A 19,427-nucleotide genomic window follows, 5' to 3' on the forward strand; every position below is an offset into this window, starting at 1 on the left:
CTATTACCTCTGGTGAAGCATATTTAATAACCGGTAAAACCTGACGAAAATGATGTTTACTACCAAAAGGCTTACTGTCATTACAGATATCTTGAAGTAATTCATCGACCATTTCAACTGCTCTACTTGGAATTATTGAAGCTTTGTCCCAAATTATTACGTCTGTTTCATATAAATTAAGTTTATCTTTTGCATTTTTTAAATAGCAATTTAAATATGCGATGTTGTTCCACCTGGAAGCAATACCTGTCCACGCAACAGTGATAATTATTTTGTTATGTGCACGCAGAAAATGGATTAGACAATTATTACCGGTTCCTCCAGGTCCATCCAAAAAGAAGATTCTATCAGTACCGAAGACAGTAACCGATGCAGCATGAGCAATTGATCCGTATTACAATTTTCTTTTTTTTTAATTCATTTTCTATTCTCACGTTACGTTCACTTTCGGTTTCAACGAATCGCAAATCTCCATCAGGCTCAGGTAGATTAAAATATTTGCATGTGAACTTTTCGCCTTATAAAATGGACGATATATGCTGTAGAGCTCGGTATTCATGATTATCTCGAAATCGTTCACAAAAGTGTTTTTTTATATTTTTCCCAAATATTCAAAGCGGTGGCTCGCGTAAAATAATCTTAGCTTAGTTGACTGGGCATCATCATTTCAACAGCCTCATCAAATATTTCATAAACAATATCCTCAGTGTGTAGTAAATTTCTCGCTATTGCAACTTCCCTAAAAGATCCATATTGTTTTCCTTCATAAATGTTCAAGTCATCATAATACGTGGCACCTGGAACGAAATTCAATAACAATTTTAGATGGAATCTTTTGGGCTAACCGAACAGACTCTTCCAATGACTTATTTCCCTTTTACGTTTAATCCATCTTTTCTTAGCATCTAAACAGTAATGTTCAGGTATATTTCTGTAAAGGATATTTCTAGCAGCAGGATCACTTTAAAATATGCTTTCTCATCTCCTTCTTGGTAAAGAATATTATGTTGCAGATGTAAAGGAACAGGTAATCTATAAATCTATGTGACCTATCAGATAGTGGCATTTCCAATATTCTCCAAGCTGCTGTAGGCCCCACGTATCTGCTGTCAACAAATGATGTAATTTCATTATGAATTTCCTCTTCGATTATTTCATTAGTGTTTACATTTTTTTTAAGCTGACTCGAACTCTATCATGTACTTAGTGGCGGCTACTGACGCACAATATTCCAGATTAATATGACAATTGAATTTCATTTCATTAAAAAGGTAAGGAACCACCATTGAATTGTCCACTGCTACCAACTGTCGATTCACTTTTGCGTTGTAACTGTTTGCTGCTGCTCTGTTATCTTGTCGTCTGTAATGCGGGTAGCCTTTTTCATTCATTTCTGTTTGATGCATAAATTTTTTAGAACATTCTCCGTTTTTGTTTAAACACGAAGAATCATCTGTGTGCGGTCCGTGTAACATGCGTTTAATAACTTTCGCTTTCAAAGGACCTTCCTCTGGTATTTCTGCCGATATGCCCTTATCAATTTGTTCTGGGGTTTTCAGTTTTTCATCGTGTTTTATTGTAAAAAGCATATAATCTGCACGTTTTTGAAATTCTATCGCATATATGTATGCAATGATAGTTCCAAATAACTTCCCTTTTAATATTTCTTTTAGTAGGACTTTTAATTTGAAGTCAAATATCCTTACAATAAGTAATGGGGTGTCATACGATTCCATTTTTCAACGCTCTCTTTATTTCTGGCCACCCCGGATTACAGGACATAGTTCTAAAAAGATCGGCTCTTCCGTGCTTTATCACACTGGCCATTGCATCTTGATATAATTGTCGCATATATCGTGGGCTTACTGCCTAATCTCGCTTGATTTCGAAAATTCTCGGGATTATTTAATGCATTTCTTGATACATGATCCATTAATCCTTGATAACACTCGATTCTCAGTTTATTTTAATTATGTAAAAAACAATTAAGACGTTGATTTTCTATTCGAATGTATGCATGAATAACGTATTGCTGATGTAACCGGCCTCCATAATAAATAGGATTGAACTGATCTATGTTTCTCTCCATCAAACGGTAGGCATAGCACTGATATCTGTTTTGATGTAACCTCTCCTATCTGCATTATACTTGGTGTCCAACCTAAATCGCCACTTGGAAATAATAGTGGAAAAATCATGGGGTCTATATGCGTAGACAGTTTTAGTAGCAGAACACCTTCGTCACTGGATTTAGGATAAACACGTAAATCAAAGTCTGAAACTATTATCGCAGCACAATCAGACGTTACTGATTTATTATATACTCTATTGTTAAGTATAAGAAATATTCCTGTTGGTTTTCTTCAACTATATTTTTCTAAAATTTCCGTTATTTCATCAATGTAATGGTGTAAGCTAGTACCTGATCCGAAAATTGTTCTATAACGCAAAGCAACATCGGGTTCATACATATAAATTTGACACACAATACGATTTATTAATTGTACGTGATCCATAGAGAGATGTTGGAGCAATATGATGTACCTGTACTCTTAGAACCGGCAGCCGTCTGTCTGAAGTTATATCTGCTTGAAACGTAGCAAAAGCAAACATCGAGTTGAATATACGAATATCATTTCTAAAGCTTCCAACACAAAATGTTTGTTGTAATTCAATAGGGAATGGGGATAATTCTGACAATCTCACTTTACTATTATGACAGCAACTCTTTTTGCAAAATATTGCATTACAATTTTGGCACTTTTCAGTCATATCCCCGACATCGTGAGCTGCTACTGAATCGAGGTTTGTAGTCTGACCTGATGACTGTCGTTCCCGAAATTCTCTCACACGTTCAGCAGGTGTTTTCGTTTGCTGTTTGTATGACGAAGAACTATTGTCATCCGAACTATGATTATGTTTTTTTTTCTTTTCTGATAAGGCATCATTACGTTATTTTAAGAAAAATTAATAATTAAAGGTTAAGTAATGCGGGTATGACAGACGTATATTACAATTCGACACTTCTGCGCATGTCAATAGGATGAGAATCCATTCAGATAATAGAGTAATCAGTCCGTATTGTGGAATGAGTTCTTTATTATTACCGACATCGGAAAATTAGTTATCTACAATGATCATAAAAGAGAAGTTATGCCGCTTGTATAACAGTTGGAAAATTTTACTTATAAAGCACGTGATTTCGTGTGTTGTGACCAATTCGTACGTCCTTCATTTCTTTCTCCCTTCAGCATGAATGGACTATTCTTGGCAAGTCGCCAAGCTGAGATCTACAAACTGTGGCCGTACTATATCCTTTTTCATTCATTTCTGTTTGATGTATGAAACGTTTTAGAACATTCCCCGTTTTCGCTTAAACATGATGAATCATCTGTGTGCGGTCTGTGTAACATGTATTTAATAACTTTCCCTAGTCAAAATCACGAAATGAAAAAAAGGGTCAGTAATGAATACTGACTTTGATTTGACAATCAAACTCACTGTTATAATGGTCGACAATGAGTTTGATTGTTGTAATCCTTAAGCGAAAGTTAATAAATACATGTTATACGGATCGCACGCAGATGATTCATCGTGTTTAAGCGAAAAGGGAATGTTCTTAAAAGGTTCAAACAGAAATGAATGAAAAAGGATACCCGCATTACAGACGTATACTCGATACTCAGGGGCTACCCTGAGTGTTGAGTCTTCAAAAGGGAGGTGCCGGACTGGTAGGCCGGTTCTCCTTTAATTTTGAAGACTCGAAAGGGAGTCCCCCCCCCTCTACGGCGCCCGACCGCTCCAAATTGGTAGGCTTCTTGAATTCTGCTGACTCGATACTCGTTGTTAATCTCTTACTGTGCCTAATTTATGAATTAAATACTTAGGGGGGAAAATATAGGGTTCGGTACTATCCGCGGGGTTTCTTGGAACGTATCACCCGCGGATGGGGGGAGGAAACTACTGTACACCTTATTTTTAAGTAAGGAATGAAAGTTAAAATGAATTTAGAAATAAACATCAGTTTCTGTTGCTGCATTTTTGGTGGAGGAAAGAAGTTTATAAGCTGTACTGTAACTAAGTAAGATTCGTGAATATATATATATATAATCAGTTTACATCTTTCCTATTTTGAAAAATATACTTTTCTTTATCCTTCAGTCATAGATATCGGAAATAATGCAAGCACTTTTGTTACAAACGAGTAACCAGAATTGGCTGTTAGCGTTTTATCTAGAAAAAAAACCACATTTTATTTTATGTTAATTTTTAACCCCTCTCTAGGGTCATAAACTTCGAGAAAACATGCAGTCAGGCAGAATACGAACGCTTCATATGCTCTAGCGTGACCCTAAACAGCAATAGTTTCCGCTTCACTTCATCATCGAGTTCGTTGCTTGTACCGTCACTAGTGCAAATCAAACTGCGCCCATTGCAAGTTTCCACGTATGTGGTTATCTTAAATAGTTAACTGCCTTCTCGCGTAATCTTTTCCGCAAGTCTTGCGAGTAATTCAATTTTATTTGCTTCCTCGTCTACATGTATTTTTACTGGGAAGCGCAATTTCAACTTTTTTTTTTAAAACCATATTGAAGTAATTTTACTTTATTTTAATTTTACATATTTATTAGCAGAAATAGTGGAATTGCGACGATTAGAGGATAAAATTGTTCTTTTTGGAGTATTATCACAGAAGATATGTATTTTATCGTTGCAGATCATTTTGAATAATAAAATTTGAGACCAGTATACAATGCAAAACGGATGTACACGGAATATTACATGCCTTTTTTATTATTATTAAATTGCAAATAGCTTTCAGCACTTAAATGCATACGCTAAACATATCAGGAGACGAGCATCTCTCTGAAATGACATTAGAAAGAAAAAAATCTCGAAATAACTATATATATAGTTATTTCGAGATCGGTTATATTATAATATAACCGATAAAAAGCAAAGACTTAAATATATATAATGATTATCATTCATATCTATAAAGAACAATATGCAACTGCTAGACTGATTTCTATTAGACTATGTTTTTAGAGGTCACTAATAATAACCGAGACATTTACAGACTACCAGTAGGGGATTTACAGTAGATGCCAGAATAGGAAAGGGCGAAGATATATATGCAATCAAAATGGACACAAACTGCGAGATTTCGGTATTTGAATATATTCAAATTTATTGGCCAAGTAAAACTGGGGAGGACCCCAGCTACGCCACTGAGTGATACTATGATAAAGTAAAACATGCACTAATTTCTTTGGCTTTCATAGATTACGAAAAAGCCTTCCAGCCAATAGACCTGTGTAAAATGCTTGAAACTTTGGGAAGAGATATATATACAAGGAGGTTTATCAACAATAAATCAAAAGAGGAGTCAGACAGGAAGAATCTCTCATCAAAATTATGTACTGAGAGAATACTAAAGCAATCTACGATTCGCTGATGATATCATTCTAATAGCAAAAGAACTAGAACACCTGATTAGGGAAGAGTTGCCCAATATGCTTTTAAATGATAAATCATGCTTGTTTCTACAAATTGGTTCCTTATGCATCTCATGTCTGTATTTTTTATGACCCTGCAATCGGTACCATTTAGGAAACCCGGTGCCTAATAATTATGAATAAGAAATGACAGTAATATGAAACTTACTCTAGAAAGTCAATTTATTTATAAACAAAATTACAAAATGTTTAGGGATTTTGGGCAGTAATATATTTTGTCTTCTTTCAGTACATCACAACTTTCAAGTAATGCATTGAATCGTATTTTCTAAACGTGCTTGTCGACAAAGGACGCAGAACCACTCTTCTTCATTTACAGATATATTAATTGATAGAGCGTTAAAATGAACTTTATCAGAACTCCGATGTTTTGAAAGCACTTTTGGAGGCATTCTTTAGATGTTGCCACTTTTTGCTCATAGAATCAATCTTTTCTAGTTTCTTTTCCTTCAGAGCTTCAACTAATTTTTTATGTGGGCTACATGTAATGTCCTAAATCGTACCAGTACGATTTAGGTAACTATGCATTTCGTTTAAAAACCTAACTCTTGTTAAGGTTATGTTAAATTGTTTTTATAAAACAAATATCGAAAATAATATAACAAGTCTAGTATCAAAAAAACTCTAGCAACTTTCCCTGAAATGTTATTATTCGATCAATACCATCTATATAAATAAAGTCAAAATTTACATTGAACTCACCTGATTTTTTTTCGAACTTAATAACTCATGAAAATCACAATATAAACTCTCAACGTTTTTCCTATATAACACAGACTAGTCATTTAGTTTACGTGCCAGTCGCTAGACATCGCTTATATTAATTGTTTTGTGAAAAATATACCTAAAGTACGATTTAGGCAACTCTCCCCTAAATATGGATAAATCTAAAATGATGTAGAGAGTGGAAATGAACAAAAGCAAATTGAAATAGTCAGTTCATATCATATATATCTAGCGTAAATCATTACAAACCACCATAAACTTGATAATGATATTTCAGCTAGAATAACAGCAAAATGGAAAGTTTTTTAACCATTATTAAAAGAGAAAACCTAACTACCTAAAACGAAAGATCAGTGACCTATGGTAGTGAAACCTGGAGTCTGACTGAAGAGTCATTTGGGGAATAACTCGGATAAGGAAGCATACAAAGTTAATAGACATCGCTTTGGCAGTACATGTGATGAGAATGTCTGACAACAGAACTGGTTATCGAAAACCAGCAGACCAGTGGGATGATGAGATAAAGATATTATAGACATTTATGTGGTGGAGAGATGCACAAGACCGGTTAAAATGGGAAAAAACTGTTGAAATGTAAATCAGTTATTGACTACATTATCGCAAATTAACTCAGATTAATAACTATATTATGAAATTATTAACCAAGAACATATCAAAAGGTATTGATTAAATCAACGGAGTTGCAAGATATAGGCCACAATATCAAAACTCCACCGATTTAAAAACAGAAACCTCACTTATATATATTATTTGATTTAAGCCGATTGGAAAAACCTGGAATAAAGAGTATAAGTCTTTCATTTAATCTCCGTAGACAGTTACCACATGACCAACAGTATGAAATGCGTGAACAAAAAAAATAAAAGGTAGAAATACATACATAACCATTTTTGTTGGTAACTTATTTTCAAAATTTCTGGACTGGTGCTAAAGCAATAAAATTATATTATGAAATATAGGATAAGACTATAAATACGGAAGAGTAAGATAATGAAAGATTTCTAGGGAAAAAAAAAATAAACACTGGCTATGCTAATTTATAGAAAATGAAATAAACTATTCTATACGATACTGTTTGCATTTTCAAAGAAATTAAAGTACTAGAAGAACAGAATGGATTCCGAAAAGGTCGATGTTGCGTAAACTCAGTTTTTACTCTATTAAGAAGAGAATTATAAACAAAACACGTGGCCTTTGATAAGATTAATAGACAAATGTTCCGATTTAAATATAGAAATTAGCTCTTAAGAAGACATACATGGAAGACTAGAAATAGCTTTATTAAGGAAATTAAAAATTAAGAAAGAGAAACAATGGATAGAACAATATTATATATTTGGGTCATGCCATAATGAGGAAATCAATACTAATACAGAACTAAAAGGATCAAAAAATAGAAAATCACCCAAAGCAGATGGCAAGAATATTTGCATCACATTCTTAAAATTAACTGTTGTAGTAAATGTGAAATCATATTTAAGAAAGGAGACAGAGATGATTGGAGAAATTACAGAGGAATAAGTTTTTATTGTAAATTTTGAAATTTAATAATCGTGAATAAAAGACGACATGGAGGATCACGTATAGACAATGCAAAAAGACTAATTTAGAAACTCGGATAGCCTTTAAGAGGAAACTTGGATAAAATACACAGAGTAAAACAAGGATATCCATTACATTTGGTACAAGCTATATAAAGATACAAAAATACAGTTTGAAATAAATCTCTTAAATGATTATCAGGGCGTCAGACACGGAGATAAGCTATCTCCAACTCTATATATATTGATCAGAGTATCCAGTTAACAGTTCTTCTGGTTATCAATACAAAGCTGTATTAAGATTACGTTCAAAAATTAGTTTAAACATAAGTCAACAATACAATTTTCACAAAAGAAAACAAATATTATAGCATGTAAAGGTCGAGAGCATGACACAATTTCATTATTCAGGCTGCATAGTAACATTTCAGAAAATCTGTGATACAAAAGGACCATGAATAATAAAAAAAAAACCATGAGAAACTATATGGTTCAGAAAGATCAAGGTAAAATACAAGCTGCAGAAGTGAGAAATTAAAGGATACATAAAATTGGACCAAATCAAAAAAGAACTAGATATAACTTAAATTCAAAGAGGTCGATAGATATAGACGAAACAAGCAAATGCCTAATCCTTGAAGAGAATGAAGCTCTTACAGTCTTTTCAAGAAATATAGAAAGATTATATATGAAGACGAATACGGCAAGTATCCTATAACCTCTGCGTATTTATATATTAATAAAATTTAACAATGGAAACATCTTAACTTATTTTGTAGATGATTTACAAAGAACAGTAATATGAAAATATCTGAAGTTAAAAATTAATGACTTTTAAAGGACAAATTTCATATATAGAATAGCACTGGAACAAATTAAATATACTTTCAGATACGTGCATAATAAATAAATAAAAATATTACGCCTTCACTGGTATAAAAACACCACAGTCAGATTATATTATATATATGACGTCCTCTGTAAACTAACTTTATATGGAAGCGATACACGTACCATTAAAAAAAAAAAGAAAAGAATGAAAAACGGATTTCAAACAGCTGGATACACCAATTGGAACCACAAAACAATGAAGAAATTTGTAATCTCTGAATATAAAATCAACTAACAGTGTAAATATATGGACAATAAGAAGACTTAGCATATCTTGATTTTCCATAAACGCCTATTAAATGTTTCTTGTTCGCTGGTTCTGTTGGAGTAAGAGGAGCCAAACAAATCTTCGTTGTAGAAGCAGTGATTGCGTGTGAAAGGACTTGTTATCAACGGTTCGTTGCACATGAATACCAAATAATGACCTTGCATCACATACAATGGATTTATTTGAACAAACAGGTATTGGTCCGCGTTCAATGTATTGTGAATTTAAAACGTACTAAAACTTATTCTAGTGCGGTACATTCAGTTAAGAGGAAGCAAATTGTATCCATTTTGCACAAGAACGGATATGAAAAGGAAGTCACCAAGTGATTATTTAAGTTACTTGGAATGCATTCCTAATTCAGTTTATAGTATTGAGAGTGACAATCATTTCATTACATATTGAGCTGTTATTTTACTTTTTTTGACTTTCTGATCATTTGTACATTATCCCAGGAAGTCTTGTGACATTCCGCTTGCAAGATGATGAATGCGAAGTTGGCCTTGGACGTGTATGCAAAACGAAAAGCACGTGGGAAGAACTAAGTGCGTTTCGAAGGAAATGAAACTGTGCAATAGCTAAGCAACGAACCATTCAAATCCACACCAACATAACATGCTGAAGATATGAAAGTTCACTAACAATATTGAGGTACGTAAAATATTCAGTATATTTCATTTGGGTCATTTTTGAAACTTAAGTTTCAAATGTTTGGCTATGATATTATAATGGAGTTTTCATATCCTTCCCACCCCCCTTTTTTTTTTTTTTTGAAAAGAATTTACTAACTTCTGGTGGATAAAGTTCATATTAATTATCAGTGGCGCACCCAGGAGAGGGGGGGGGGTGGAACCCTTCCCCCCAAGAAAAAGGAAAAAAGCACTAGAAAATTTTCCAAAAATCTTTTCTAATTTATTTTTTTTTATTATGTTGTGTCGTGTCTTTTACTGATGAATTAGCTATCTCATAAGTTGGGAATACCCTATAGCTCTCAGGAATCAACCGCTGTGAACGCAAGGCTAACGAAGTAGCGCTTTTTGGATACGGACACTATACATTCAGCTGGCAATATGAACATTTTTCATAAAAATCATATTTCACTGTATCTATTGGTAAGTTAAGGATATTCAGATGAACTATGATCGTCTCTTAGTTGTGCCTCTCTGGTCGGTTCTATTTTGAGGATTATAATATTATTAACTCGCTCATAAGTCAGCTTAAGGAATTAATTTACAATGGTTCACGTCTTCTCATTCGTTTCTTTATTATATTATTTTTTATTCAAATATTCAGTTGATAGCATCATCAATAAATATCATTGCTGCCTTTCATCAAAAACAACATGTAAATTTAAGAATTCCGTTTCACTCTGAATTGAGCCACTTGCATTAGTAAAAGAAGTTACTCGCATATTAATTTACAACCAAGTATAGAATTAAAAAAGAAAACATAATGGTTGTTTCTAATTATTTTCCATGCGCAATATTATAAAACACAGTAACTTCCATTAACCTGTACAGCGTATAGCTACAAATAACAGAAGTCATCGATTTTGCGTCTGGCCTCGGTAGCCTGCGCTTGCTAAGAGAAATAACCTGGGATCGAATCCCTTCGGTTAATTCAGATTTTTTCTCTTAGTACCAAGTCAGTCTTGGACCGGGCTGTGAGGGGGGGGGGTGTTTTCCCCCTCACGCAAAATACGCTCTCTGTTCAAAAAGAAACCGAAAATATAAGAAACTAGTGACGCCATCTGTTGTATCTTTTTGTTGTCAAAAGCGGCAACCTTCATTAGCGTTGTGTCAACTGTTTATGACATTTGTCTCATTAGAATCCGAGTTAGAGTGACAGTGTGTTTTGACGAACGGTCGGTCGTCACGATATTCATGCCGTACGCGACGAATTCTCGTTATCAATCGTTTCAAATCTTCGAGATATAACTCACCATTGACCATTTGCCCATGCGGAACGAATTCCTTTGTGGATAATGCCCTTGGATTCGTAGAAACAAATCAGCATTGTCTTTACTTTTGACTTCTCCAAGCGACTTTTTTTCGGATGCCGCTCTTCTGGTGGTCTCCACTCAGCACTCCGGCGGTTTGTTTCGGGCTCATATACTCAAAACACCACGTTTCATCACCAGTAACGACCGTTTCAAGAAAGTTGGAGTCCTTATGACCGGTTTTAATGAAGTCCTTGCAGTGTTCAATTCGATACATGTATGGTCGTCGGTCAACTTGTGGGGAACAAATCGTGAATTCAATTTCGAAGGCCCAAATTCTCGATCAAAATGTTGTGCACAGTTGATTTCGGAATCCCCAAATCATCTTCAATCAATCTGACGGACGATTTCGGGTTTTCTTTGATGAAATCACGCACATTTTGGATGTTAACTTCGCTTAGTCCAGTGTTTGGACGGCTCGGTTTTCGTCGTCCTCAAGCATCTCATGACCACTTTGAAATCGCTTAAACCACTCGTAAACTTGAGTACGGGATAAGCATTCATCACTGTATGCTTTTTGAAGCACTTGATGCATTTCGGTAAAACTTTTACCAAGTTTAACACAAAAGTCAATCGCAGCTCTCTGTTTGAAACTCATTTTCCGACCGTTCGTCAAAACACAGTCACTCGGCTTCCAATGAAACAAATCTCATAAACAGTTGACACAACACTGATGAAGGTTGCCGCTTTCGACAACAAAAAGATACAACAGGTGGCGCCACCAGTTTCTTATATTTCCGAAAAGTTCGGTTTCTTTTTGGACAGAGGGTGTACAGACACCCGCATTCTACCCCTCTTAATTACTTTGAAGTGACCTTTCATTTTTTCAGGAAAAAAAATTCTGCTTACAGTACCCATCTCTAGGCAGAGAAATATATTGGGGAGTTTTGTACACTTTAGAAATCTGCATTTCTAGACAATACACACGCTACACAATATTTTTGATCAAGATCATGTGATAAGCTTGAAACGCTTATCTTTTCTCTCGCCTTCTCTGGGGGATCCAGTTGCAAGGCTCTCTCCGCGTATCGCCTTTCATCTTAGCCAAGTGGCCAGGCCCAGCTTACACTTCTTGTGTAAATTCCAAAATACTTTTTGGCATATTTCTAAGGGGGGGGGGGCGTTCAAGTACTAAGTTTGGGTTAAGTAAAATATTAACAATGACTAAAACCTGCTGGAAAACACACTAGTAGATTTATGGGTTATCAAAAATCTGATAGGTCATATATATATATTATATTTTAAAGATACTAAGCAATTTTATAAACTTGGTTTTAATCCTTTTTCCCAAGTAAGCAAACAGGTAAGTCAAGTTTGCACCTCAAGTATTTTCTGGTAAAGGTGGAGTAAGTTCTGATCACTTTCCTTAGTATCTCCCAAAATGCAAAGCACATCTCCTTGCGGACATGTATGATGCTATGCATTAAGGGAAGGGCCACTACCCAGACCGGGAGTTAAAAAAAAAAAAACGTTGATAAGAATAATAAATATTATATTATATACAACTATGGATTTATATTATAATGAATAGAAGTCACTATCAAAGTATCTGCTGGTTCTAACTATGATAATTAAAAAAACTCTCGTGGTATAATCGCCACAGTATTGCAATTTGCAATCCTGACAACAATTAATTGCTATTTTTTCTGACCAAAGAACGATATTATAATATTATAATTATAAACACTCATGTTATTTTCTGTTTGCAGTTCAAAATGACGGAAATATTTCTATATAAAATTATTTAAAAACAAATGTACAGAAGAATCGATTACAAAAAGTAGTAGTTCGGGCTTCATACTTGGAAATGGGAGCCAGGACAATTTCCCCCAATATTAAGATATTGAAGAGATATGAGGCAATGTACATTAGTCTTATAAAGTAATTTAAGAAAGAAAAAAAAAGCTATAAATTTCACTTTTAATGTCAGGATATCAAACAGTGGGAAACTTACTAAACAAATTCAGTGACAGTGAGCTTTCTACCGCTTGATATAAAGTTCTTGAAGTCTTGCAAGATAACTGCAAAAAAATTCCACACGTAGTAACGAGACCCTCTAATAAACAAATACAAAAATCATCGGTGCATTTCTAGGTAGCTAGATTAGAAAGCGAAACACATTATCCGTCAAGTGCATTCCAACACCGACGATGTGACCGTACACGAATGGCATCTCTAAACATAATAAAAGCCCTCGGGCAATACCGGATTGGACGGGGAAATACACAAGGAATATTCCGCCAGCCGTGGAAGTTAAGTGGCAAACATCCTTGACATGTGCAAAGAATACGAATACTTCCTATTAGGGAAACCCAAGATGTTCAGCAAATGCTTTGGCAACTGACAGCGCCGAAACACAAAACAGTTGGTGCTCATACTTGATACAGTGTTAACGTCTGAATCAAATGATAACTGATCCGAAATGATCATATTTATCTAGTACAGGGAAATATCAAGGAGGTGGATGCATTTCTTTTCAGAGATGATATAGGTTAGTTGTATATTTTTTGCCTTTCATTCTATGATAGTATATGTTGAAATGTTTATTCCTATAAAAATCCATTTTTTTAATTTATTTTAATTTATATTTTTAATTAAATGTTCCTTAAGGAACATTTAATTAAAAAATTTAAATTAAGTAAATATATAGCACAAGTAGTCGAAATTATGTTTGTGCCGAGTCTTTTATGCTTCCTATTCGATATTCAGAATATTTTGTGTACTAAAATCAAATGTTCAGTTGATCTAATGACGAGTAGTTTCCTCTCTTGATTTTGATTATTTTTATAATGTTATAAAGATAAGTATTTCCCTCAGGAAGAGAAGTTCGAGTGTATAATAATTACTCATAACAATCTATCTTTTACTTATCGTAATCAGTAACATCGACATGCAGACATATAAAAAAACTGTTTATCGAAATTGCCCTTTTTTTTTTTTTAATGAGGCTACATTGACAGAACAGATTTTAAGATTTATCCCAGTTTTCGTAAAATTATACACTGAACGATAAAAAAAAAAATCATGCAATACAACCTTGCTTATTGAAAGAATGAAATCTCGGGACTCATCACATGCAAATAATGCCGATGTTTTAGGATACTAGTGTACGTAAAATGCGACTATTCAAGCTTTGTTTTCTACTTGCTACTACTACAAAAATAAACGCATGATTGTAATGTTAAGAGAACGCTACTTAAAAAAAAAGAAGTTAAAACTAGTATGGATTTTTATTGCAGTTGACAGTTGTAATTGTACTGGTCATGATTATGCTAATTAAAATAATTTATTATCATCAGCCGATGATGGTAGCCTATCCAAAAGAAGGGGATTTCCTGTCCCCGTCCATGCCAGCTTCGATGGCACAGTTTTCCGTGACACCAAATAATTAATAAAACGTAAGTTCAGATTCGAAGCAATGCCCTGGGGAAAAAGAACAAGGAAAGATATACATATAGAAGTGAAGGAAGGTATTTTATCGCTCGTATCTGTTTTTTTTTTTTTTTTTTTAATACGATACAGGACAGGAGAAAACAAGAGATGAACTAAAAGTGTGATAGGCGAGATTATTTTCTTCTTTCGGGAGTACTGAGAATGAAATGGGTTAACAGGGAAGTAATATCTACCTGTTAGGATTTAGGACCAAGAGATGGTGACAGTTGCCTGCACATTGTCACTCGAGATCATCAGGGGCGTAGCTGGGGGGGGGGGGATCGGTCCGCACTTTGAACTTTTGCAGTTAATTCTAAAATATAGTCTCGAGAACTCAGTTCCAACTATTGTAATACTACAGCGATTTTTCCCTCACAATTGCTGTAAGTGTTGCTAATTGTGAGAGCAGTTTATCTAAATAAAATTGATTAAGAATTACCTACATTACTGTGAAATAGACTTCTACAATGCCATCGACGATTTTGCTAACAGAAAAGCAAGAAAAATAGCATTTTAGAATGTTGAAATTAAAGTTTTACTTCAAAAATAAACATAGTGTTTTAATTTATTTCCCTATACTCGTTTTGACTTTTTGTAGTATTGAGAGGGGCGGCAAAATCTCTAGCTATATCACTGGAGATCATTGATAACTATTCTTAGCATTGAAGAATGTTCAATGCTTCAAAGAGATAGTTAAAGCTATAAAAAAAGGCGTTAAACGATTTATTTTACTATAAAATGTAGTAATTAATGTTAGATTTTGATACGAATAACAAATTACACTCACTTAACTGAAAATTTCTATTTTCTACACTAGGTGTATTGATGTGGATTTTGACATAGAATATGAGGTTGCCTTACTTTCGGTATTTGTCTCAAAGATTCATTTTCGTCTTACTGACCAAATATGTATGCACGTGCGATATATTATAAATGCTGTAAAACAATAATGAAGAATCGGTTTCATTAAATACCAACAGGATTACGTAAAAGTTGCAGAACCCAAATACAACGTGCACTGTCCGTTTTATAGAAATGCTTATCATTTGCCTTATAGCCTTACGTTTATGAATGTGTATGTGAAGGCACGATGCGCCAAAGCAACAATCTATGTTTTCAAAAACAAAAATTCGACTTAATGCTTTTAATTCCTCATAGTACATCTTCTGAAGAAACTGGGCACATTAGGAAATGAATTATCCACGTCATAATTTATCTCCAGGTTACTGAATTCTACTTGTTGCTTATTCGAATGGTTACGCACTGATGACTTCTTTTCGATTAATGCGCGTCTAAACTGGTTATTTTAATTCAGTCAATTTTATACCTTAATTAGATGTTTAATATGAACGTTCTGATAGTCTGAGAAATTCCTGTGTGCAATGGATCGAAAAAAATCCTTTCCCATCTCAGGGGATTAACAGCAAAGCTATATATAGTTTTTTCAGTCGGGAATGACCTGCAGAGATTACGCTCAGTCACTTAAGGAGGAATGTAAATACAAGAGGTCACACTTCATAACTTTCTGAACAAACATCGGATTCCTCAGAAGGATATCATGTCAGATCTAAAAATTTAAATTTCAAAACGTTTGAATTATGATTTATTGCCTTTTTCCTTTACAATATTTACATATCTTATTAAATGATGAAACTAATTCTAAACTTAAGATGGTTTCTTATATTTTTTTTGCAGATGGATAGTCAAAGGAAAGTACAGCGTATAATAATTCTGAAGAAATGGTGCTTTTCAACAAAATCGAATGATGTAAGACTACATGGACATCTCAACAATCAATAAATAAACTAGCGGCCACAGAGAGAGGGGAACGCGCCTCTCCAGACAACGTGGGGAAAAAAATGCTGAAATTAATTTTCGTTGCCAGTTTCTTATTAATTAAGATATCCGCTATTTCATTACGACCTCAAAGTGACAGTGCACTATCGACCACTGTCTGGTCAACATCATTCATAATGGAGTCTACTACGCAACTCAATTTCACAGAACTTGACGAAACATCTAATTATTCAGCTGAACTTAACTGTGATGAGCTAATACAGCAAGAAAACGTAACTTTATATAGTAAAGAAATTATTTCATGCCTGAAAATCTGCTTTAGAGAAGATGATGTAGTGTTATTTGCTAACAAGAGCATTATGGTTAAGTCAATCGGCAATGTTACTTATCCGCCTTGGCCACATATAATGGTCAATGGTTACCTGCTAATGTGTTATGGCGCAGATGTTCCATCAGATGAACCTGGTATTTATTTTTATCTAAGTGAAATCGGAATAGGAATATCAATTGTCTTCTTGGTACTCCACCTGATTGTGTTCTGTCGATTTCCAAAACTACGAAACACACCAGGGTGTAATCTAGCCAGTCTGAGTATTGCTTTACTGCTGACGTATGTCTTCATAATAATCGCTGGAATATATGATGTACAAGGAACTTCGTGCACGGTAGTTGCTGAAGCTATTTATTATTTCTTTGTCAGCTCTTTTCTGTGGATGAATGCGATTGCTTTTGACATATGGCATGCATTAAGACTCACTGCACGTAATCTTCGAGTGATAAAGAAAAACTTCCGTTGGAAAAAGTTTTTAGCATATTCTCTGTATTCATGGGGGCTTTCTTTGGGTGCGGTTGTAATGGTAACTATACTGGAAAATGTCCCTGGTGTAGAGGACGAATATCGTCCGAAGTTTGGAAATGAAACTTGTTGGTTCACCAATCCAAATTCCATCTTATATTACTTTGTGATCCCTTCTTACACATTGATTGGAATTAACGTTGTGCTCTTTGCAATGTCTATCTACTTTATCAAATCGACCAGTATGACTGGAATCCAAGGTCGTTCGTTAAGGAAACGTTTCATGATGTACGTAAGACTTGCACTTATCATGGGGATCAGTTGGACAACGGGCTTAGTAGCGAACTTCGTCAAGTCCCGCACTCTTTGGTGTATTTTTACGTTCCTCAGCGCCTTTCAAGGACTTTTTATATTTCTTGCCTTTTCTTTGACAACTAAAGTGCGCGCGGTTTTTAAACAAAAATTACATAACAACATCGTTTGGTCATCCACAACTTACGTCCTTAGTTCGAGAAGTGTTTCAAGAAGACGGATCTTTACTATCACCACTTCAGCGACAAACTTGTCGGATGAGGGTGTTGTTTTCCGAGTCCAGCCAAACGAGCGTTTATCTGTGACATCAGAGTAAAGATTCTTTACACTTCTTTATCTCGCTAAGAATAAAGCACTTTTTCATCGTCATCAAAACTAAAAGAAGGTCCTTTAAATTGAACGAATGAGCACAGCGGTAACTAAATGCAAGAAATATGGAAACCTAAGACAATCATAAAATGATCTGTTTCCCAATAGCATTCTTTAGGACGTGATTCATTATTGCAGCAACTAAACCTAGTCATTTTTGGTTTGTATTATGTCAACATCTTATTTATTGTTGTCTTCTCTTTGTGTCTATTTGTTTTTAGATATATAAATTTCTTTATATAAGTCTAATGCTTTTGGGCGCCATGGCTTTGAAGTTGTAGACTCTCCCACCTCTCCTAAATTACACGAAGAGAAACCAAATAATCTCGCAACCCAAAGCATAATTTCGAGTACAAAATTCATGTCGACCCCACCACTTTAACTCAATATTTGATTTGGGGAGAAAAAAAAACTGACTCGAATATTCCCATCAAACAATCGTTGGAGGAGTTAAAATTCTGGCTCCAACACACGAGGCGAAAATATGACTGAAGATTCATTCATTGATTTTCAGGAAGAATAACGGCAAAAATGTGTTTAGAATAATTTGGATATCATTACTAAACAATTCCATGGAGGAAACATTACGCTGTAATAAAATACTTCTTCAAGTTTGCGAAAAAAATATCGAATTGAATGCTATTAAAATTATAGGAGAAAGAGCCTGTGACAACGATCCAGAACAAGACTGGTATTAATGTAAAAAATCATGTGCATTATTTCTACCTCGCCAGAAGAAGTCAGAAGCTTCCTAGATGATACCGGATAGTTATTAAACATTTGAACATGGGCAATTAGTGCATCGTTTCCATTACATCTGATCACCTAAAGAAGCCTGCTGGGATGAGATGAAGAGATCCTCTCTCCGTATTCATGACTGTAGCGATAACATTTTTCTTATTAAATATTTAAATTGCAAAAATGTTTCTAATTTTTGAACTTTTTTTCACTGGAGACAGTGGATGCTCGTGTTTCATCTGTGGATGAAACACTAAACTAAAAGAAAACCGGACTTTTTTTTTTTTTTTAAATCAAGTACAATTGAGTGTTATTCATAGGCGACTGGTTTACAACTGTGCTGCAAAAGTAGATGAACGATTTATCATCTTAAATTCAAACGATGATCCAACTCATAACATTTTTTTCGTCTCCAAAACCGACCAACCAGCTGTAAAACGCGATAAGACAGACTTAACTCACAAGCTGCACTCTTTAGTTGCTTTGACCGCAATCGACCCTCTAATAGTTCTACTTCTTAAAAACGACGTATATATGCGATGTACAAGCTCACGAGATTCCATTTTAAGCTTTGAGGTCTGAAATGTTCAAGCAGTGCATTTTTACAAAGAAATTCATCTGAGTTTTGCATTTCAAAACAATACACTTTTGCAACACGTATTTATTCAATATTATTAGTTAATTGGCTACAACACTCTTGATTTAGATTAATCAGGGAGCCTTTAATTGCTCAATAATGTTTGTTTTTTTCTATGTGTGCGCATCTTTTACAATATCCTTACATAGCATTGTAAAATTTCACACTCGTTCAAACATCTGTAATTCTCATTTTATTTAAAACTACAAACTCCTGAGAAATTTTAGGCTTTTCCATAAATTGCGTAAAATAAAAAATACACAATCTTAGTTCATTTTTTTTCCCTTAAAGAGTGCAGATAGAAAACTGAATTCGATGCGGAACACCTATTTTGACTTTGACCAGTGTATCACTGAATCCCAAATACTTGACAACAATTTA

The 19,427-nt window shown here is 34.4% G+C and overlaps 2 protein-coding genes across 2 annotated transcripts; one reads left to right on the forward strand and one right to left on the reverse strand.

The window, feature by feature from the left end:
• Positions 1–1,175: 1,175 nt before the first annotated feature.
• Positions 1,176–1,736, reverse strand: LOC150094399 (uncharacterized). Its single transcript, XM_090412457.1, has one exon. The coding sequence runs from the start codon at positions 1,734–1,736 to the stop codon at positions 1,176–1,178; it is 561 nt and encodes a 186-aa protein (XP_090268583.1).
• Positions 1,737–16,370: 14,634 nt separating this feature from the next.
• On the forward strand, positions 16,371–17,618 carry LOC150094400 (G protein-coupled receptor Mth2-like). Its single transcript, XM_090412459.1, has one exon. The coding sequence runs from the start codon at positions 16,371–16,373 to the stop codon at positions 17,616–17,618; it is 1,248 nt and encodes a 415-aa protein (XP_090268585.1).
• Positions 17,619–19,427: the final 1,809 nt, after the last annotated feature.

This window comes from Typopeltis vanoorti, chromosome 22 (assembly GCF_054136105.1).
Source record: "Typopeltis vanoorti isolate ZY-2024b chromosome 22, IOZ_Tvanoo_1.0, whole genome shotgun sequence".
NCBI lineage: Eukaryota > Metazoa > Arthropoda > Arachnida > Uropygi > Thelyphonidae > Typopeltis > Typopeltis vanoorti.